This window comes from Natator depressus, chromosome 20 (genome assembly GCF_965152275.1).
Source record: "Natator depressus isolate rNatDep1 chromosome 20, rNatDep2.hap1, whole genome shotgun sequence".
Lineage (NCBI taxonomy): Eukaryota > Metazoa > Chordata > Testudines > Cheloniidae > Natator > Natator depressus.
In genome coordinates this window covers 5,002,122-5,023,531 of record NC_134253.1, presented here as the reverse complement: position 1 = coordinate 5,023,531, position 21,410 = coordinate 5,002,122, and the positions used below count along the sequence as shown (strand labels likewise).

The 21,410-nt window shown below is 48.1% G+C and overlaps 2 protein-coding genes across 5 annotated transcripts in view; one reads left to right on the top strand and one right to left on the bottom strand.

Moving 5' to 3' along the window:
* The first annotated feature begins 712 nt into the window (after positions 1–712).
* ASB8 (ankyrin repeat and SOCS box containing 8) lies at positions 713–10,301 on the top strand. Of its 3 annotated transcripts, none has more exons than XM_074935680.1 (4): positions 713–752; positions 2,193–2,354; positions 6,780–6,884; positions 7,626–10,301. In XM_074935680.1, the coding sequence occupies exons 2-4, from the start codon at positions 2,238–2,240 to the stop codon at positions 8,256–8,258; spliced, it is 855 nt and encodes a 284-aa protein (XP_074791781.1). In that variant the 5' UTR covers positions 713–752; positions 2,193–2,237; the 3' UTR covers positions 8,259–10,301. The 3 variants fall into 3 exon arrangements, with proteins under 3 accessions (XP_074791781.1, XP_074791780.1, XP_074791782.1); XM_074935679.1 differs by having other exon boundaries at positions 719–830; XM_074935681.1 differs by lacking the exon at positions 713–752 and adding an exon at positions 5,136–5,319 and having other exon boundaries at positions 2,294–2,354.
* Positions 10,302–13,861: 3,560 nt separating this feature from the next.
* The window catches only part of PFKM (phosphofructokinase, muscle), a 50,314-nt gene continuing 42,765 nt past the window's right edge, over positions 13,862–21,410 (bottom strand). The window contains exons 17-21 of one of the 2 annotated variants that reach the window (XM_074935755.1): positions 20,719–20,780; positions 19,732–19,843; positions 18,954–19,053; positions 15,698–15,803; positions 13,862–14,705 (exon numbers count right to left, since the gene is read on the bottom strand). In XM_074935755.1, the coding sequence (XP_074791856.1) occupies positions 14,558–14,705; positions 15,698–15,803; positions 18,954–19,053; positions 19,732–19,843; positions 20,719–20,780 (528 nt within the window). In that variant the 3' untranslated portion in view covers positions 13,862–14,557. The remainder of the gene's footprint in view (positions 14,706–15,697; positions 15,804–18,953; positions 19,054–19,731; positions 19,844–20,718; positions 20,781–21,410) is intronic. The other variant, XM_074935753.1, reaches the window with a different exon arrangement.

Below are 21,410 nucleotides of genomic sequence, written 5' to 3'. Positions count from 1 at the left end.
CTGCCTTAGCACCAGCTCCTTCGGTGGGAAGCACAAGAAGCCCTCCCCCGCCCCGAGAAAGCTGAACTCCTGCGCGGAGGGGGCAGGGGAAAGGAGCCGAGGGGGTTATGGAACCATCTGTCCACAGGGGGCTCCTCCAGACACTTCCCATCCGTCCCCCCACTCAGGGGCTGGCTCAGGCCTTGACCCGGGATCGTTTCTACACCCCCCGGCCCCAGATTTTTGGGTCCTGTCCCCACCCTTCCCTGGCGCCCAGGGTTTATGCAGCCCAGCACAAGCCACCCCAACACCCCACCCGTCCAGGGCCGGGGGGGGGTCCCCCAAAACCAGTCACCAGAACAAGGGGCCCCTAGGCTCCCAGACCCACTGGGCCCGGCCAAGGGGATTGAGCCGGGCAGGATGAGCAAGGAGGGGATTGGAGCAGAGCTGAGTGCAGGGCGGGGCCTGGAGGGTGAGGGAGCAGGGGATTGGAGCAGAGCTGAGTGCGGGGCGGGGCCTGGAGGGTGAGGGAGCAGGGGATTGGAGCAGAGTCGGGTGAGGGGCGGGGCCTGGAGGGGGAGGGGATTGGAGCAGAGCCGGGTGAGGGGCGGGGCCTGGAGGGTGAGGGAGGAGGGGATTGGCGCAGAGCCGGGTGAGGGGCGGGGCCTGGAGGGGGAGGGAGGAGGGGATTGGAACAGAACAGTCGGAGTCCTTCAATGCGCACGCGCGCTGTTTCGTCATTGCTTCAGTCACGTTGTCTCGCCTTCCGACCGGTGAGTTTCCGCCTCCGGTTGGGGACAGCGGGACCCCGTTTCCCCCATGTCCGGGGCTCAGCGCCGCTGCCGGGGCTGGTGAGTGAGGCCGGGCCCCGCGTCCCCTCCCGGTGCCCAGCCCCGCGTAGCGGCCCTGAACGTCACGCCCCCGTCACCCCCTGTCATCCCCTCCCCCCACTGCCCCATCGCCCCCCCGTCGCCCCCCCGTCACCCCCCCACTGCCCCATCGCCCCCTGTCACCCCCCCACTGCCCCATCACCCCCCATCGCCCCCCCGTCACCCCCCCATTGCCCCCCGTCACCCCTCCCCCATTGCCCTGTCACCCCCTGTCATCCCCTCCCCCCATTGCCCCGTCGCCCCCCGTCACTCCCCCCATTGCTCCCCCGTCACCCCCCCATTTCCCCCGTCACCCCTCCCCCCACTGCCCTGTCACCCCTTGTCATCCCCTCCCCCCACTCCCCCATTGCCCCCCGTCACCCCCCCACTGCCCCATCGCCCCCCCGTCACTCCCCCGTTGCCCCCGTCACACCCCTCCCCCCACTGACCCGTCATCCCCCACCATCTCCCCCCACCCCTCCCCCCTCTGCCTGTCTCCTCCTCCTCCCCCTGCCTCCCATCACCCTTTTTTTATCTTCCTCTGCTGTCCCCCTTTCCCTCCCTCCAGCCAGTCCCTACTCGCTCTCTCCCTTCCCCCTGCTGGCCCTTTCGGCCGTCGCCCCCTCTCTCTGACCCCCATTGACTAGTGTTGGGTGAAGGCGTGTGTGTGTGTGTGTGTGTGTGTGACAGAGAGAGAGATTAAGGGTGTGTGTGTGTGAGAGAGAGAGAGAGAGAGAGAGAGAGATTAAGGGCTCAGGCTGGAAAGTGTCACTCACTTGTGGTGTCCTTGCACTTGCTGCAGGATGCCAGGCGTCCTAGTTGCCAGGTGTGCTGCGGGCTGCTGTGAAGTTATAGATCCTGCCTCAGAGAGCTACCTGCCATCAGAGGAAGGAAGTGGAGCGGGGGGCAGGGGAGATGGTAGGATTGGAAGTTTTTTAGGGCAGGGACTGTAATTTTGCTCTGTATTTTCCCGTGTCTAGCACAATGGGGTCCTGGACCATGGCTGGGGCCCCTAGGCATTACAGTAATTCAAATGAATAGTAAGTGTCTTTGGCTTTAAAAAAACTGCGAACATGGGAAGGTCACAGACATGCAGTTGTTAAAATTCAGGGATTAAAAGTATCTTTGTCTGAAGGGGAAACATCCGTTAGTTTTGAAGCTTTTAAAAAAGAATTGTAGAAAGAGAGCAAATATTGTTGATATAAATGCTGCTAGGAAACGGAGTGGTGTCTGGCCAGTCTCATGGGCAGACTGAGTCTTCGTGCTGAGATGAATAATGCTTGGTGTGTGGCTTGCAGGGGAGTTGAGAAATAATTTGTTTAAAACTTTTTTTTTTCTTTCCAGGCAGTTTAGAGCATGTGGATTAACTGAAGGAGCTTGAGTTCCAGTATGTGGTATATTATGCAGAGCATTCAGAGTAAATACTCCTTGTCAGAGCGGTTGATCCGGACTATAACAGCCATACGATCTTTCCCACATGATAATGTTGAAGATCTTATCAGCAGGGTACGTAAACACTATGTTGCTTTAGTGTTGTGTTTTGAAAGCTTGTGCTTCTCTATCTGTGTATCTCTATCTCATCTAACATATGTATAGGCGAGTCTCATCTTACGCGCATTTAACATGCGCGAATTCAGCTTTGCACGGTCGGCAGAAACAAAACCAAAAAAAAGAGAAAAATAACAATTTAAATACTGTACCTGTAGTGTGGGCGATTCCGCCTGCCATTACACTCAATGTAGTTTTGACTTTTCGCGATTTTCTCTTTACGCGCTGATTGCGGAACGTAACCCCAGCATAAGATGAAACTTGCCTGTATGTGTGAATGAGAGGCACCGATGGCAAGGGCATGAACCTGGCTTTTGTTTCTGGCTCTCCCACTGTTGTGTGACCTGGGGCAAGTCACTTACCCTCTCTGTGCTTCTTTCTCCCCTCACTCTTTGTCTTATCTGTCTAGATTCAGGGCAGAGATTGTCCCACTGTGTCTTTACGGTGTCCAGAGCAACAGAGCTCTGATTTTGTTTGAGACCCGCAAGTACTGTGGTAATAGAGGTAATGTATAGCTTGACTGGGTGGCTAGGCGGATATCAAGTCATAGTGCCATGTCGAAATACTGAAGCTGAGAACTTAAACACACAATTCAGGGAAATTCTAGAGGTAAGGTTCACACAACAAATTTAACTCTGCTGCATTGTGTCTAATACCCAGCGCCCCATAATTCTGTTGCAGAGTTCATCAAGATCTTCCACCCTAGAAATCCTCTTCTGTTGATCTGTATCTCACCTCTGAGTGAAACTGTTTCCCTAAGGGCAGAGGTACTACAGAGATGGATGCTATATAAAGACCCACATAAAGGAGAATTTGTAAACAAAGGGTTCAGACAGCCCTTTCCAAGTCCTACCTGGAGATACGAAAACAAGGGATTGCAGCAGGCAATTTGCAGCCCTGCCATGTGGATCAGAAGCCTGCTTGTAACTGGAGTTTACCTTAACCTGTGAGAAAATGGAGCGTCTGGCAGGAGGCCGAAGACTCTTTGTCTTCTGAACTACATGATACTCTTACTGCATTTGGTTTCTTTATTACATGCATCACTGTGCCATTACAGTTAGTTATTGAACACTTTGTGTTCTAGCCTCTGGTTTCACACCCTCATATTCCCAATCTGAAGTGTTCAAAAGTCATGATTCAGGCCTCCAAAAATTGAGATTTTATTTTTTTTAAATTGGGGTTGTTGGTGTTTTTGCCTTGTATTTCTTCAGCCTGAAGGGGTGTGTTTTTTCAAACTTTTTCTCCATAACTGTGAGGGCTAGAAACTTTTTTTTTTTTTTTTAAAGAAAAGCTGAGAGTCTCACATAATTACAGGTCTCCGGGAGGTGGAGCTTTAAGAAAAACACCAACTAATGTGAGAACTTGTGATTTAAAAATGAGAAGTGGCAATGCCAACGTTGACCTTGAGGGCTGAAAGTTTTCACGCTTGGTCTCTACCTACGGGTGACTGAAGAAAGAAAGAACTGCTACTGGAAGTCAACTAAAAATAATCCCGAGCACCTATTTTTCATGGGGGGGAAACCTCTCAGAACAGCAGAACTTCAAAGCTTTAGACTAAATTCAATCTTTAATAGTGATAGAATATTTCCATATATCCTCCTGCTCACATTTGGTGTGAGAGTTGCACAAACCTGCCTTTCTCGTTACAAAAATCCCCACCGTCTTCATCCCAGTTGCCGTAAAATTCCTAGCTCTTCCCACAACGTTCAATGAACAGAGCCTTCAGCTTTTTCTTCTGCCCACTGCTATTGTCAGTGTTAAATATCATCATTCTGGAATTTCTGCCCCCGTGTAAGATACCTGGGGAAGCATTCCAGATCCAGTGTGTTTGATCAAAATATTCAAATAACAAATGCAGTATGGTATGGATTGTAATTCATTCTATCTAATGCAATAAAAACCTGCGGCTTTTTCCCTCTCATTTTGGGCTGCTGCAGAAGTTTGGGGGGGGTATGTGTGTGTTGGGGGAGACTTAAAGAGAATATGAAGGGCACTTAGAAATGTATCAGGAAATGGAGGGGTGTGGAAGGAATATGAGTCAACCATATAATTAATGAGATGGAGAAGAATCTTTCTGCCAGGCAGACTCCTGCACACCACGAGCAATTACTTTTGTCCAGTATTGATCAATGGGAACGTCAGGTATCAGAGGGGTAGCTGTGTTAGTCTGTATCCACAAAAACAACGAGGAGTCCTGTGGCACCTTAAAGACTAACAGATTTATTTGGGCATAAGCTTTCGAGGGTAAAACCCCCCCACTTCTTCAGATGTATCTAATGCCATTTGACAGAGGCCATGACGTAAAATGGGCCGGAATAGATGCATTTACTAACGCCATTCTCTGTTCCCTGTTTTTTACCCACGAAAGCTTAGGCCCAAATAAATCTGTTAGTCTTCAAGGTGCCACCGGACTCCTTGTTGTCTTTTTTGGGAATGTCATGCCACTTCTGGCTGCAAGGGAGAAGGGGAGAAAATTGGGGTGGGGTGTTTAGTCTGTTATAAGTGATCCAGAGCAAGGCACCTAGAACTGAGATTCTGCATACTGTTCAAACCCTTAAATGTCAAACTCTTCCAAACTCCGCTTCTTAAAATTAAACTGTAAAATATGCTCAGCCTACTGCAAAGGAAAAGGCTACGCACTTGTCATCGTTTCAGATTCCTCACCCTGTTGTAAATGGCAGAGGGTCCAGATTAGCCTGGACTGATTCAAGCAGCTGCTGTGCTATTTTAATCCCTCAGGTATTTCGAGGTTAAGGAAGTCCAGAAAAAGTGCCATAAATCAGCTTGGTGATTAAGGAAGCCCTTTGAAGTGGGCAGACTCCCTGGCTTCATGCAGTGTATTCTATAGCTGAACAATACTTCAAAACCGTACAGGGGCAGGACACACCTTAACCTGAGATTAGCTGGGAGGCATCTGCGTTATGTAAGTTTTTTTGCCAGTCCTAATGTGTCAGATGCTTGGATGCCAGTGATTCGGGTGCAGTATTGAAAAGTAGGAGCAGGGCCCACCCCTGCCTTTTGCCAGAGCCCCTTTTAAATGAACAGAAGTCCAGACTCTGTATATGGAACCAGAGGCTCCTCCCTATAAAACTGGGCGGTCTAGGAATAGAATTTGGGGCTGCAACTGAACTTGTCAAGGGTTACCTAACTTGCTGCCAGCTTTTTCAGTGTCCAATAAAATTGCCACCAATGATTCTTGAGTCCGAAGGCAATGTCAGCTGATACAAGTTGCCTGCCCGAGTTTGTTTGGAAGATGGCTCATATACCAGTTGTGACTGTGATATGTAATAATGTTATGAACACTGTACGTGACTGGTCAGAGGGGAAGTTATTGTATAGCGCATTATTAGAATTTCCTGGGTGATTGTGCTAACCCCAATATACGATGCTTGTTTGTTATATGCCTGTAATGCTCAAATTCAATGGCGTTTGTGCATGAGCGCAACACCGATGGCTTCCCAGTTAAGAACTTCCAAGCGCACACTCTAAAGACAATGGGTCAAGCCGCTAGCTTCAAGGATCCTGTCTCCAACAAGCAGCAAACTTTGTTTTGCCGGAACTGGAAGTTGCCCATTACAAAGGGTTAAGTTAAGCTAGACCTATGTATAGTCTGTTTTATTGTTTTAAAGATGTTTTCTGTAGAACGCTCTTGTTTTAAGTAAATGATACTTCGCTTTAAGGAGGCTGTTTGGTCACTGGTTACCACTCTTGGTGCCCTGAAGGGAACAGAACTGCAGCGTCTGAACCCAAGTCAGACTTGCTGAGGCAACCATGGTTAGTACCAGGAGACAGAGCAGGCCCTGGGTCACAGAGAGTAGGAGAATCGTGTAATTCCATCCCCAACCAGGTGACTGCTAGAGGCTACTGGCCTGAGGGTGGGGGGTGCATTCAACAGGATTGGATGGCATCAGAGGTGCAGTGCACCTGGTAACTCTGACACCAGTGGCTAGTGATCAAGGTTTATTAGGGCCATGGTTTGCTAATGTGTTGATCTGAACTTTGTCCTCTGCTTGAGATAAGGGCAGCTCTTAGGATGGGGGAGAGAACGCCTCTCCAGAGCCATAGTAGCAACAAAGGGGAGTGAATTACAAAGACACCGATGGAAGCTGCAAGATGAGAGGATCTAGACAGTGGTCTGAAATTGCAGGTTCTAATACAAAAAATGACCTGATATTACTCATGAGTGTAATATGCTTGGAACATCTATTTAGAAACACTTTATAATAAGGTTCCATTGATACTGTAACCATCTCAGTATGTAGCATCTAGTGTGGGAATATCTTACACTTAACTGGTATGCGAATGTGACAGAGGCCATGATGTAAACTGGGCTGGAATAAATGCATTTACTAACACCATTCGCTATTCCCTGTTTTTCCTCAGGGAGCCGATGTTAACTGTATGCACGGCATTCTGAAGCCGCTACACTGCGCTTGTATGGTTGCCGATGTGGACTGTGTTGAATTACTGCTGCAAAAAGGAGCGGAGGTAAAAGCATTTAAAAAAACATTCCTTTAAACTGGATATAGGAGAGCCATTCAGTTGGGAGCTGATGCAGCCACAGTAAAGACGCTCTGTAGTTTGAAAGAAAATCAGTTTGCAGCCAACCTGTTAAAAAAACCCTTTGGTCTTGGCATGCGTCTAGATCTCAATGAACCGTAGTTACTGTACCATGATCTTGAACGGATGTATTTTAACTACAGAGGCCTAAAGTTGTGTATATATACAGCACATGTCTAGTTCAGTGACTTGCATTCACGGCATCTGCCTTATGCCCTAGTCTGGCAAATGTGCACTTACCGAGCTGCACAGCTGATGTTACACAATTCGGGAAGTCTTTCCTTACCTTTTATGGGAGTGTGTGTCTGCAGTTTGACTCTCTCATACACATCAGTTGGGGAGGAAGGAGGTTTTGTGGCTAATGCCCAGGATTGGGTCTTTGAAGATCTAGGTTACATTATTGACTTTAGTACAAGCTTTCTGTGTGATCTTGGGCAAATCATTGACCCTCTGTGCCTGAGTTTCCTTTTTTGTAAAACAGAGGTGAAAATTCCCATTGTTGTCAGAGTGTTGCAATGCAGAGCTAATGCTGCGAACACTGGTAAAACTTCCATCAACTTCAGTGGGAGCAGAGTTAGATTAGTGCCGAGCGTTCTGCAAATCCCACTCAAAGATCTGTTAATGCGTAATACCCATCTCCCAAGAATCCATTCCTCTCTCTCTCTGCAGGTCAACGCCCTTGACGGGTACAACCGAACAGCCCTTCATTATGCAGCAGAAAAAGATGAGACCTGTGTTGAGATCCTCTTAGAATACGGTGCAAACCCCAGTGCGCTGGATGGGAACAAGGACACGCCCCTCCATTGGGCTGCCTTTAAAAACAATGCAGAGTGTGTCCGAACGCTTTTGGAGAACGGCGCCTTGGTTAATGCTCGGGATTATAATGACGACACACCCCTGAGCTGGGCTGCCATGAAAGGAAACCTAGAGAGCGTGAGCATACTCTTGGATTTCGGAGCGGAGGTCAGAGTGGTTAATTTGAAAGGGCAGACGCCGATATCTAGGCTGGTTGCGTTGTTGGTCAGAGGACTTGGTACCGAGCGAGAAGATTCTTGCTTTGATCTTCTTCACAGAGCTATTGGTCACTTTGATTTAAGAAAAAATGGTAATATGCCCCGGGAGGTAACAAGAGATCAGCAGCTGTGTGAAAAACTTACCCTGCTCTGCTCCACCCCAGGTACCTTAAAGACACTGTCTCGCTACGCCCTGCGGCACAGCCTGGGAGTCCAGTTCCTGCCGGATGCAGTGAAGGAGCTTCCTTTGCCTGAGTCCCTGAAAGAATATCTCTTGCTCCTTAGATAAGCGAGTGGTCAAATTCTGGGGGATTCTGTGCTTGATTCACTGCCCCCGTTCCTTATGCTTTATGGGGATGCCAGTAACATAACTAGATTTGTGACTCAATCTCTGACATGACAGACACTGGGTTCCTCCTTCTCGCTCTGATGGTCAAGCTGATGACCAGTCGTCATCCAAGATTACTCCAGGCTCTAGGGCTTCCTCTCCTGTCTCCCCAGAGCACCACACAGGACGGTGACCTCCATGGTGGCACCTGGCACTATTGATGGATACTTGTGCAATTTCTTCCTGCATGAGCCTGTTCCCCCATCTCCAGCCTCAGGATTTCTCTCCGAGTTCAGTACCAAGCCACCAGCCGTCTCACAAGACATTCTTGAATAGAATCCATCACCTTCCCTGCCACAGAAAGACAAATTATTGTCCTGCTTTCTGGAGACTAGGTGGGCTTTAGTGAGAGAGAGGCCTTCTCAACTAGGTGTGGAGAGCAGGCAAAGGGGGTCTAGTCCTGTTGGAAGGAATTAAGTAAGGGAGGGAGTCTTGGAGCATGGGAAAATCCCACATGGTTGCTCTTGCCTGTTGGAGGAAGTGAGCTGGTGCCAGCCAGCTTCAGGGCTGTCTTGACTGAGTCAACCAGGCAGTAAGCAGGACTCCTGCTTGCAGACTTGTTAGTTTTAGCGATAGCTCCCACCCCAAGCACACGTATTCAGTTTGTATTTTTTCATAGACCTTGGAAGGAGAGCTCCTTCCTACAGAGTGTTTGTATCTCTAATCACTGCTTTCCGCACTGCACCTCTCAAAGTGTAGAGCACCGCAGCCAGCTCTCTGGATGGATGGAGTCATGAGCAGAGATGGAGAACTGTAGGGAAGGTAAGCCCTGTCTGGAGATACACCGGTTTTTCCTTCACAACATGCACTGGGAGATTCCCCCTGCACACCTCCCTTGTTATTTCTAAGATGCATCAACTCTTCATTGCAGGGGAAGGAGATATTTTAAACATGTTCCTAACAAAGCAAATAGCGTGAACACAGACGTTTCCCGAGAGCAGGGTGGGGCGGGCGTGTGAATCTTTGGCGCTCCTGTAGCACCAATAAGAGAGGTCTCCCGGCTCACTACTGCTGTGGAGTCATTAAGGAAAGAGTAGCACCCAACACTGCTGCTGGGATCCAGCAGCACTTGCCAGAGCCACTGAACTGCATCGTCTCTGGCTGATTTCAGAAAGGCTCCGGTGGAGATATCCTTGCCCACGACTGCAGTAACAGTGGCTATTAAGCAGAGCTGTGTGGATGTGATGGGGGGGAGTATGAAAGTGGGGAGCGTTATGGGATTCTCACAATATAAAGGGTGCGCCCTCTCAAAAACACAATCAGCAACCGCCACACTTTGTCCTAATGAACAGCCCCTCTCAAAATCCTGCACTTCAGGTGGTTCGGGTCCTCTGGTGAAAGAAGTAGGTGCCAAAGTGCAGCGTGAGTCTAGACTCCGTTGTGAGGGCTGTTCTCTGCTTCAGGAGATCACCCTGCTGAGAACATGCTTTTCGCATCTTCCAGTGTTGGTGGCACCCTGCACTACTGATCTCCAGTCCTGCCTGGTGTGAATGTACTCTGGAGCAACGGGAGGGATTCACGGCTTGTAATCCTAGGCACTTGGTTTCTGTGACATATTCACTCACACTAACACATTTGAAGGTGTTTTGGTTAAAGTCTGACACTTGGTTTTACACTATCCCGCTTGCCATTTCACTGATTTTCTTGAGGGCAGCGTATATGAGGGCTCACAGCACTTCCAGGAGGGAAAACTGGTCAGCAATTCCTCAGGCAGTGCCCCGTTTTTAACAAGACTCTGTTTTCATTGTGGGGTTCCCTGAAACACAGAGTGACAACATCCAACTAGGGAGAACGTTCCAAAATAGGAAAAGGAGCTGTTGGAAAGCTCTTCTGTATATAAAATTCTGCTGGGAACCATGAAACACTCCCCCCACTTCTGGTTTCTGTAGTGATTTGTCTTGTTGCTCTCTGTATTTTATAGTTACAAAAATAAACCACTCACGACCAGCTCTAAGCAGCTCCTTCTGTGCTAGCTATCTTTTCACTGATGCTGTCTGGGTGCTTTGGGATTCTCTCCTTATTAATTTGGCTTCATTGGTCTACATTACAGAGTACTGCCATACATTGACCGAACTGTAAGTGTCCACGCTAAAATGTAGCTCCCGCCAATGTAACTCGCCCACTACAGCAACCTAATAATTCTACCTTGATGAGAAGTGTAGCGCTTAACTCGATGTAGTTAGGTTGATGCTGTGAAAGTGTAGGCACTGCATTGCTTACATTGCCCGTTGCCCCATGGGGCTGACCGCTGGAGCCCTGCCACCCATTGAGGGATTGAGGGGGGGGGCAGAAAGGAGATTCTGAGCCTGGCCTGCCGCCCGATGAGGGATGGTGGGGGAGGAGAGGGGAGTCCGCGCCTCGGCTACCTCCTGGTGAGGGATTGGAGTGGGAGAGGAGGGTCATCCGTGTGTGCGCTCCCGGTGAGGATGCACACCGCTGACCGAAGGAGCTAGTGTGGACCTTAAAAATTGAATTAACTACTGCGGTGGCTGTATATTGACTTCATTTTGTAGTGTAGACGTGCCCCGAGACTCTTCACAAATCCTTTTGCTGTTCTGGCAATGATCACAGAATTTCTAGGAGACCGAATTCAGCTCTTATATGACTACTCTCCAAGGAGTTCTCATGGAGAAACACAGCGAAGAGCAGGCTGCCTGTGAAAGCTTTCTGAGCCTTACTGTTAGTGAGCTGCAGAAAGGTGGCTCGGCAACATGGGGATGCTTAAGAGAATGAGTGACTGTCCAGATCCCAGACAGTCCTTTAAGGAATAACTCAGTTTCTCCTTGCTGCTTTCCCTCAGCCTGTTCCAGTGACGTTCACTAGGTCTCATTGATATCTGAGGTCTCCAGTTCTACATTATACCTCCTCCAGCCGTTCTCTTCAAACAAGCAAGCTCTTGTATCTGCCATCCTTAAAGCACTTGCTCCAGGATCCCTCCCCATCTCAGGAAACTGCTCTCTTCTGGCCTCTCTACTCCATTCCTTAACCAGATGCGTTCAGCAGTGTGGCTGCTGCTGATGCACCCAGGATCAGACTCCTGGGCGGTGTTGTTCTCAATGGAGAGTCCTCGCATGTTGAATTAGTTCAGTACTAAAGCTTGAGATGTGCTACAGGACCTGTCTTGTTATGCTGGTCTCCTTGCCAATATGAAGCGGGACAGTAGGCCAGCAATGTTCTTCTGAGAAGAACCTCCCAGAGTTTTTCCCTATTTGGGAAGCAGCTCAAAATGTAGGGGAAGCTAGCCTTTGCCCTTTGGACGATGGGACCTGATGGGTCTCAGTACATCAGAGGGTATTTAGCTCTTGGTCAGAAGAGCCATGAGGGCCATCAGCTTAGCTAGTGCCAGGAGAAGCCAACCTCAGAGCTGGTTCAGAAAAAGGTAAGTGAGTTTTGGGAAAATCATTTTTGGGGAGAGGAACCCCAATTTGTTTTTTGGTGGGAAATATTCCCCTTGTCTTCAAAACAAAACAACTCCCCTCCAGAAAAAGATGCCAGAGTTTTTTCCTCACTTACTTTATTTTTATTTTCTCTTTTCTAAAAAAACAGAACCTAGTTCAAAATGAAAAAAAAAAATTCAAAATTTTGTTTTGAAATTCTTGTAAAAATTGAGCAGGGGGAGAAACTTTTCTGCCATAGGGTCACCTCTTTTCTGTTTTTTAACAAAATAAAAGGCTTCCACCGTCTCTCCTCTTCAGCCTGAATTTCCCTCCACTGGCCCCTCCAGAGACCAGGATTCTCTTCCTGGAGGAGGGCTTGTTTAGCGCAGCTCTTGGCATTTGTCCAAGGATCTGACCCGTTAGCACCTCTGCTGCAGTGTGACCTTTCAAATGAAGGTATTAGCGGCAGTGCTCATGTGAGCTTCCACCGCTCCGTGCGTGTGACAAAGCTGGTAGACCTGGTATCTGTAACGTTCTTAGGCTCTGGCCTCAGCTCCTGCGAACTACCAGGTGCTGGGTGTTGTGATACGGAATTGTCATCCTGGAGGGGGAATCATAGAATATCAGGGTTGGAAGGGACCTCAGGAGGTCATCTAGTCCAACCCCCTGCTCAAAGCAAGACCAACCCCCAATCAAATCATCCCAGCCAGGGCTTTGTCAAGCCTGACCTTGAAAACTTCCAAGGAAGGAGATTCTACCACCTCCCTAGGTAACGCATTCCAGTGTTTCACCACCCTCCTAGTGAAAAAGTTTTTCCTAATATCCAACCTAAACCTCCCCCACTGCAACTTGAGACCATTACTCCTTGTCCTGTCATCTGCTATCACTGAGAATAGTCTAGAACCATCCTCTCTGGAACCACCTCTCAGGTAGTTGAAAGCAGCTGTCAAATCCCCCCTCATTCTTCTCTTCTGTAGACTAAACATTCCCAGTTCCCTCAGCCTCTCCTCATAAGTCATGTGTTCCAGACCCCTAATCATTTTTGTTGCCCTTCGCTGGACTCTCTCCAATTTATCCACATCCTTCTTGTAGTGTGGGGCCCAAAACTGGACACAGTACTCCAGATGAGGCCTCACCAATGTCGAATAGAGGGGAACGATCACGTCCCTCGATCTGCTGGCAATGCCCCTACTTATACATCCCAAAATGCCATTGGCCTTCTTGGCAACAAGGGCACACTGCTGACTCATATCCAGCTTCTCGTCCACTGTAACCCCTAGGTCCTTTTCCGCAGAGATCATGGTTGGGGAGACATTATAGGCTAGGGGACGAGGACTCAGGCCTGGTCTCCATTAGACACTTTTGCCAGCATAGCAATGTTGGTTAGGGGAATGACTCTCTCTTGGTGACCTTTCTATACTGGCAAAAGACCTAACGTAGATGCAGTGATACCAGCTTAAAAGTGCTTTTGCTGGCATAGGTTATTTCACTCGAGGAGCTGTCCCAGTACCAGCCCTTTATTGCCAGTATGAGATGCATCTGCACTAGGATTGTTTGCCAGGACAGCTCTACAGGTAATCCTTTACTAGTGTAGACTAGGCTTCTGGAGAGCTGGGTTCTATTCCTGGCTCTGCCATTGGGTGACCTAGTGGACCCTGTGCCTCTTGTTTCCCCAGCAAGGGGGCTAATACTTCGCTGCTGCAGAAGGGTGTTGAGGATAAATTCCACTAGAGAATGCGAGGTGCTCAGATACGTCCAGCTAGCTGGACGTGAACAGATAGGGTGGCATTCACAGTGCATTGATCGGTTAAGTATTGGGGCATGAGTTTGATTGAAAGAGCTTGCTAGAAAAGCAGGATGCTGAAGTAGAATCTCACCCGGACCCTGCGTGCATACTCCAGTAGCAAGCGCATATCCCCACCATGGCTATGCTGCTGCTTTAGTAAGGCGATCTCAGGTAGGCCCACATGTGCTGCAGTCACACCTCTGACTGATTGCCGTGTAGACAGACCCTTACAAGCTCTTCGGGGAAGGGACTGTCTTTTTGTTGTTAGAAAAGGAGGACTTGTGGCACCTTAGAGACTAACAAATTTATTTGAGCATCAGCTTTCGTGAGCTACAGTCCTCCTTTTCTTTTTGCGGATACAGACTAACACGTCTGCTACTCTGAAACCTGTCCTTTTGTTGTGTGTTTGTACAGCACCGAACACCGTGAGGCCTGATCCGTGACTGGGGCTCCTAGGTGCCACCATAATATAAATTAGTAACAGGATTCAGACAGGTTGATGCAGGCAACTCCCTGGTCAAACAATTCCTGTTCATTCAAGCGTCTGGAGAAGTTAAAACCAAAGTAATTCTACTCATAGTGTTTATTCTCATTGCGCTGGCACTTCCTGACATAACAAGGGCCAGTTCAGAAACATGGAGGGTTTCTTTTAAAACCGTGACATAAATTAGACTCTATCGTTTTAAAATGATTAACTTGGATGTACAAGAAGCCTGACCGACTCATCCATTTAAACTACCCTGTGGAAGCTAAATCAGCCCCAGAAAGTGCATTTCAAAACTCTTTTTTAACCAGTAAATTAGACAGTTTTATATACCAGGATATTGCATTGCCATCCTGGGAGTTGTGTGTCTTGTTTTCATACGCACACATGACTGACTGCAGCCCCAACTACTGTATAAATGCTAGACTGCTGCATGCTGAGCTGGGGACGTGAGCTAAAACAGGAAGAACTTTATTTCAGAGGTCCCTGATGCCAAAAGCTATTTTTAGAGGCAGATCTGCTTTTGTTCCAGCTGTGTTGCCTCTCCAGTGGTTCAGATGTTGGCTTCAGCAGGCACCCCCTTGTGCGTGATGTGTTCCAAGTGGGCTTTCTCGGAGGTGTCCAAGTCGGTCTTGTATTTGGCCAGAATCTTTAAGATTGGACGAAGTTTTAGCCACCACTGTTGTTTGGGGAGGCGGTGCCTGTTGGGGAAAAAAATGTATATTGTAAAACCCACTCCCAAACATGGGACACACGTTAGGCATATTGCTTAATGCATTACTGGAAGGTGCTCAGAAACTCTGATGATGAGCATGGTAGGGGAACCTATAGAGAAAAGAAAATAATTGTGATCAGCAGCGACTTTTTAATCCACACCTCTGGATCACACAGGCATATGCGTGATGCTGCTCATTCATGAGCTAATATACTTAGAAAAGACTTGGAGTTACCAGGAAGGTCAAAGCAATGATCCCCACCCAGGGGCTGGATGAGCTACTGCTCCCAACAGGAAATAACTCTGGGAGCAGGCAGGGAAGTGTTGATTTTATTAATAGATTTCAAGGTCAGATGGGACATTATGATCAGCTTGACCTCCCACAGGTGTAGAACCTCCCCCAGTGATTCCTGCTGTGAGCTTGTCGCTTCTGGTTGAGCTAGAGCATCACTTTTAGGAAGATACCTAGTCCTGGATTTTAAAGACTCCACATGAGAAAGGATCCGCTGTGTCCCTTGGGAAGCTGTTCCCATTGCTTACTCTGGTTTAAGGCACACATTTTTATTTCCAACCATGTGATTTTTATCTAGCTTCAACTTCCAGCTCCTGGGTCTTGTTACTCCTTTATCTGCTGGATTCAAAAGCCCTTCTTCATGCTGATCATGGTCTTTATGGTACAACTGCTCTGTACCCTCACACTGTCTTCTCCCGTTGGTTTCTTAAATGAGTTGAGCCGTAGGACTTCCACCACTTCTTTTGGGATGCTATTCTGTTCGCTGAGAGATCTCCCCAGTTGGAAGACTTACCTGATGTTCAGCCTATGATATACCTGTGTCTTAATTAGAGACCAGCTCTCTACAACCTCCCTCCTTGCTTCCTAACCCTTTCAAATGTTGTTTTCATATCCTCCCTTACTCATCAATTCGTCACCAGTGCGGTAGATGCACAGGAAAGGGGGAGAATGTTTGGAAAACCTACTCAAAATCGGTCTGTTCTTCGAGTTCGGCGAGTGGCTGGAAGACAAGATTCCGTCTGCGCATGCCCAAGAGGCAGGCTGAATCTGCGGTGTTGGCAAAGATACGACCTGCAAGGAATTGGAGTGAAACCATCTTAGTACTTCAGTACCCAGCCCTCCAGCTCATCTGCTGCAGCTCACTGATTGTGTGCCCAAGTTCATTTGCAGAGGAGGCAAAAACCTGGACATGGAGGCAGAGAACAAAGCAAGGCAGCCTGAGGCCACCCTCAAATGTGACAGTGAGGCCTCTTGCTGAATGCTATGGGATTGCATGGTCCCCTGAGCCATTCATTCTGCCGAGAAATGCAATATAGGGAGATATCTTGTTTGAAGGCTAGTTGGTCCATCTCTGCCTTCAACCAGTTCTATTATTACTGGTGTATGGAGTACATGCTGTCAAGCTTAGATAAGTCTTAAGTGTAATTTTTCCCATATCCTCACACTGTACTTCAGAAGAGAATTATATGTACCAAACAAATTGTCCAATAAAAAAGTCATTGTCTGTGGGAGGAAAAAAAAAACCCAAAACCAGGTTCCACCCTGCCCACTGATTGCATGGGGCGAATATCCCTGCGGATTTTGAAATGTCTATGTTCCTGGAGACTGACGCTAGGTGAATTCAAAGTAAGTGAAAAGCACAACTAGATGCAAGGATCCTTCCTCCTCAAACACATTTGGTTAACTTAGCAGCCACAGCATTTCATTTCTAACCATCACCTCCTCATGCGCTAAGCAGCCTGCTGCTCCATGTTCCGTAATAATGCCTAGCTCTTTTCATCAGTAGATTTCAGAGCGCTTTACAAAGGTCAGTTTCCTTATCCCCATCATACAGATGGGGAAACTGAAGCACAGAGAGGGGATGTGACTTGCTCCAGGTCCATGTTTCCAGAGTCCACCCAGTGCTCTAGCCTCTAGGCCACACGGTTTTGGTACCGTAAGCCTCATCCCAGCCTCTGTTAGTTTTTGAACGGCCAAATTCTCATCTTCCCCAAACGTACCCTAGGTGTCTGTGACTCAGGTTCTTGCAGTTCCTGGGGCCAGCGCTGGTCCTAGCCCTTATACCCCCATCAGAAATGAGGAGCTGCCTCCCCACCCAGCTGCTCTCCCACAGTCTGAAACATCCTCCTTAACTCTGAAAAACCAGGTCCTAAATGCGCTGCGTTAGGGTTACCGCCTTTGCGAAAATGCACTGAGAACTTAGTTCTCAACGTCCGCCACTAGGTGGCGGCAGTGCCTTCACCCACTATGCTGTAAATGCAACACTCACCCACCTTGTCTCTCTGCTCTCCTGGGACCCACACAGCTACACCAACACTGCAGGGTCCCACAAAGCAGCTGGCAGAGAAGCAACAGCCCCAGCGTGGATTGCCAAGTGCTTTGAAATCATTGGTTTTAACCATGATTTAAATCAGCAGGCAGGAACCTCTGATTTAATAATCCATTTTAATCTTATTTTGCATTTGTACTTAGTTATTTTCCTTTAAAAAAACTGATTCTCATTAGTTGATAACCACTACATGTTGGTTTGCAACTAAATACAGGCTTTTCTCTCCATCTGGTGCTTCTTTTTGCTAACCAGGAAGCTGTAGTGTCTATTAGCTTAACATACATTTATTCAGATGCTTAATTTTTCCTTTTTTCTTACTCTTAGAAAACGGTGAATGACACATTTATTTACTACAATAATTTTTTACTCAAGCTACCTTAAATGTGCTGAATACATAAGAAAAAAATAAGCTTATCAAAACCAACTGATTTATTGAACAAAGGAAGCATTGGCTGTAATTGGTGAATTGAATTGATTGTTTTCTGGTCACTATGGCCCAGATCCACAGAGAGTTATGTGCCTAAACGCCAGACAGAGGCGCTAAGTCCCTATTTTGGCATCACTGCAATCCATAAAACTCAGAACCTGTAGGCCCCTATACTCACTCAGACCTAAGTTGTCAGGGTAAAAGCTACCTTGGTGCTTATGTTTCTGCCTCTGGGCATGCACGCTGCTGCCTCCCTCTAGGAATCCAGATGCCCATCTCCCACCTAGGTCCCAGAGTGATTCACAAACTGGGGGAAGATCGGTGAAAGGCTACCTGCTGGATCAGGTCTCGTTCAACACCCTGGTGGAGAGGGTAATGCCCACTCTTAGCCCAGTGATTAGAGCACTTGCCTGGTATGTGAGAAGGGAAATCCCTCAAATCCTACCTCTCCAGAGAGTGCTCTAGCCACTGAGCTATGCAATAGTCTGGTGGGGGGCTTCCTTAACCTCTCCCACTGAAGCTATTCCACTCTGGATAAATAATGGAGCAATTGGAGCCAGGGGACTGGACACTGGGTCTCCGTTCTCCCAGGTGGATGCCCTAATCGCTGGCCTACAGAGCTACTCTCAGTCATTGGGCCAGAGAGAGAGAGTGGCTCTGTCGGCCAGCGGTCAGGGCATCAGGTGGGTGATGGGCGACCCATCTTCCATCGACCTCATTCCATCAACCTCACACTGCCTACACTGGGGGTTAGGTCGACTTAACTATGTCTCTTGAGGGGTGGATTTTTCATACCCGAGAGATCGCTCTGCCGATACAACTTTTCAGTGTATATGGTGTTGCAACCCCGAGTCCCTTCATAGATCCTCATGTCCTTCAAGATTTTAGAGCCACTAGATCTCATCCTCTCACAGCTCCTTTAGATGGAAAGAGCGAAAACAAACTTTCCTGCTTTTTTCAACTCCCAATCGGTTCCTCAGCTTCAGACAAACTAATCATGGAGCTGAACTAGTTGAATAAACCGAAATGAAGAAAACAGTCTCTCTGCACTCGCAGCAGAGGCCGTGGCTGTTAAAAGCTGGTTTAGCATGTCCGCAAAGTCTAGTTCCAGGTGCTAAGCCAGTGCTTTCTCCCCGCTCAGCGGCTTGACTTTCTTTAAAACTTCGACAGCAATCAGGTACTATTTGAATATTTTTTGTTTAATTTAAATGATTTTAAAAGATTATAGTAAGTTTAGGCCTTAGGTAGGTTGTTAAATTTGAAATTAATTTTAAAGAAAAATGGATTTAATTTCAAAACCAAATCCCATTTAAATACAAATCTGATTTTTTAAAATCTATTTTTATCCACCCTGAATGTAGCCACAAAAGCACGTGACATGTGCACCCAACTACTGCACAGAAAGCTAAGTGGATGGCTCTGCCTGGGCCATGGGGGTCTCTTCCTACCGTGACGTGTAACCTACCATGCCTGGAGTATTCCTTGATTTTTCCAGTGAGCCATGCCACAGACTTCGCACCCATCTTTGTTCCAAAGTTCCTGTCGAAGGGAGTCGGCGTCCCACCCTGCCATTCGCAGCGAGAGAGTCAGTTTGGTTTCAGGCATGAAGAGTCATGACAACAGGGAGAACTCGCTGCCTTTCAATGGGATACCTGGCGCATCACCGGCCCAGAAGGCAGAATTAATCGTACAAGGGCTGTTGCTTCTGGACACTGTACCAACCCCAAATTCTAGCACCTGTGATCAACACCAAGACCCCCAGCACTTGGCCCAGCAAGGCGATTTCCATCTAGTACTGTTCTCTCCCAGCAGAGGATTTTGGAGCCCAGAAGAGCTGCTATTGGCTCTTTAAGGTGGTGTTGCCAGAAGCCAATCCAGCTGCTCCTTTCCAGAGGTTTGGGTCATTTGGACAAAGCAATAGGGCAGAGGAAAGATGGTACTGAACTGGGAGGAGCTTTGCTGTCTAGAGGAGAGCATCCTCTGTTATTTAGCATATTATAATGGCACTGACTGAGATCAGGACTCCATTGGGCCGAGTGGTACCGAGATAGGCCCTGGCACAAAGAGCTCAGTCTAAGCAGCCAAAGGGTGGGAGGGGAAACAGAGGCATCAAGAGGGAAAGGGACTTGGACAAGGTCACTCACCAGCTGAGTGGCAAAGCTGGGACCAGAACTCAGGGCTCCTGAGTCCTCGTCTAGTGCCCCATCCACTAGGCCACGCTACCTCACCAGCTTCGTGTGTACCTGCTGCATGTGTCCCAGCACGTTCTTCCTGCTCTCGAAGATGCCTTTCCCTTCCTCTGAATACAGGTTGAAGATGAAGTCGGTGGTGTAGTTTTCGTTGCACTTCTCATTCCTGTGAGGTGCAAACACGAAAGCCCAAGTGAATGAGGGGTGGACACGACAGATGGAGACAGAATACTCAAATAAGTGGCTTTAAGGCATTGGGTGATGGGGGAAAAACTGGGGCAGGAAGGAGATTCATGGAGAGAAATATAGATTGGTGAGGCAGAGCTGAATGACAGCTCAGGGTCAGCCCTTTAGAAATGTGCTGGGCCTGTATTGTCTATGGTTTTCATTTGTGAGTATGGCTGGATGGTTTTTTTTTTTTTACAGTTACACCAGGGAGATGAACAGATCTTTTCCCTAGACAGATCTGGAGAACATTCCCAAAGATCCAAAATGACTCAGGTTCCTAAATCCCATTGAAAGTCAATGGGACCTGTGTTTCTAAAGCCCCAGATCCTCAGAAGTATTTAGGTGCCTAATTCCTACTGAAATCAATGGGGACCTAAATACCTTTGAGCTGGGCCTAAGTGACTTAGGTGCTTTTGAAAATGTTGCCTTATAGCTGACTGTATTTTACGAATCCCAAGGTCCATTGGTGGTCTTTGCACCAGGATTCTGATTGCTCTCCAGACCCTCAGAGCACCATTGTTAATACAGGCTGTCGAATGTATATCCCACGTAAGAGGCGTCCAGCATAATATGGATTATCTAATGCTGTTCATGGAAAAGGGCTTTACGAGAGGGAAAGTCTCATCCCCAGGGTACAGCTGAGGAACCTGCTAGACAAAGAAGGCAAGTGACTTGCCTTAGGACAGCCAGCAGGGCTGTGGCAAAGCCAGGAACAGAACCCAGGTCTCCTAAGTCCTGGTCCAGCGCTTCAGCCACTGGCCCCTGCTACAGCCTGTGACTGTCCCCACCCTGACTTGTTTTGATGCTGGTTACCTCAACACCAGGCCTCTCTTCACTGTGGTCTTCATTTTCTCACACAGATGCTCGACGTTAACCTGTTAACATAGAGAAGAGCAGGAGGCTTCTTAGATTCCTGTGAATTTTTTTAAAGCAAATCCAGATATTTTAAAAGCAGTTTTTAAAAGCAGTAAACGCAAATCCACATCTCGGGGAGCAGGAAAACCTCTCCGGTCAGTCGATAAAGCTCAGCTAAAGGGGAATGCCTATCAGATGAGAGCTAACTAGGCTGCTGAAACGCCCGTGTGATGTATACCTAGACTGCAGTAACTGAGGGTTCAGAACTGCCATTGATTTTAACGGGACGTTACGGCCAATGGCAAACCAGTGGTGCCTGCGTGCACCCTTGGAGGAGTAGATGCCCCTAACCCCAGCGCTGATCTCAGTCTAGTTACTAGGCTCCATGCAGGAGTCGCTGGGTGAGATCCTTCAGCCTGTGGGGTGCAGGAGGTCAGAGCAGATGATCAGAAGGGCCCCCTCAGGCCTTAAAGTCTATGGGCCAGCTTCTCATTCGCACTGTTACTGATTATGATTTGTATTCTGGCATGGACCAGGATCCCATTGTGCTAGGCGCTGTATGGACACAGGCCAAAAAGCCAGTCCAGGCTCCAAAGTGCTCACAAGCTCCAGTTCCTTTGTGTTGCCAGAGCCGTGGAAAAGGGCATTGG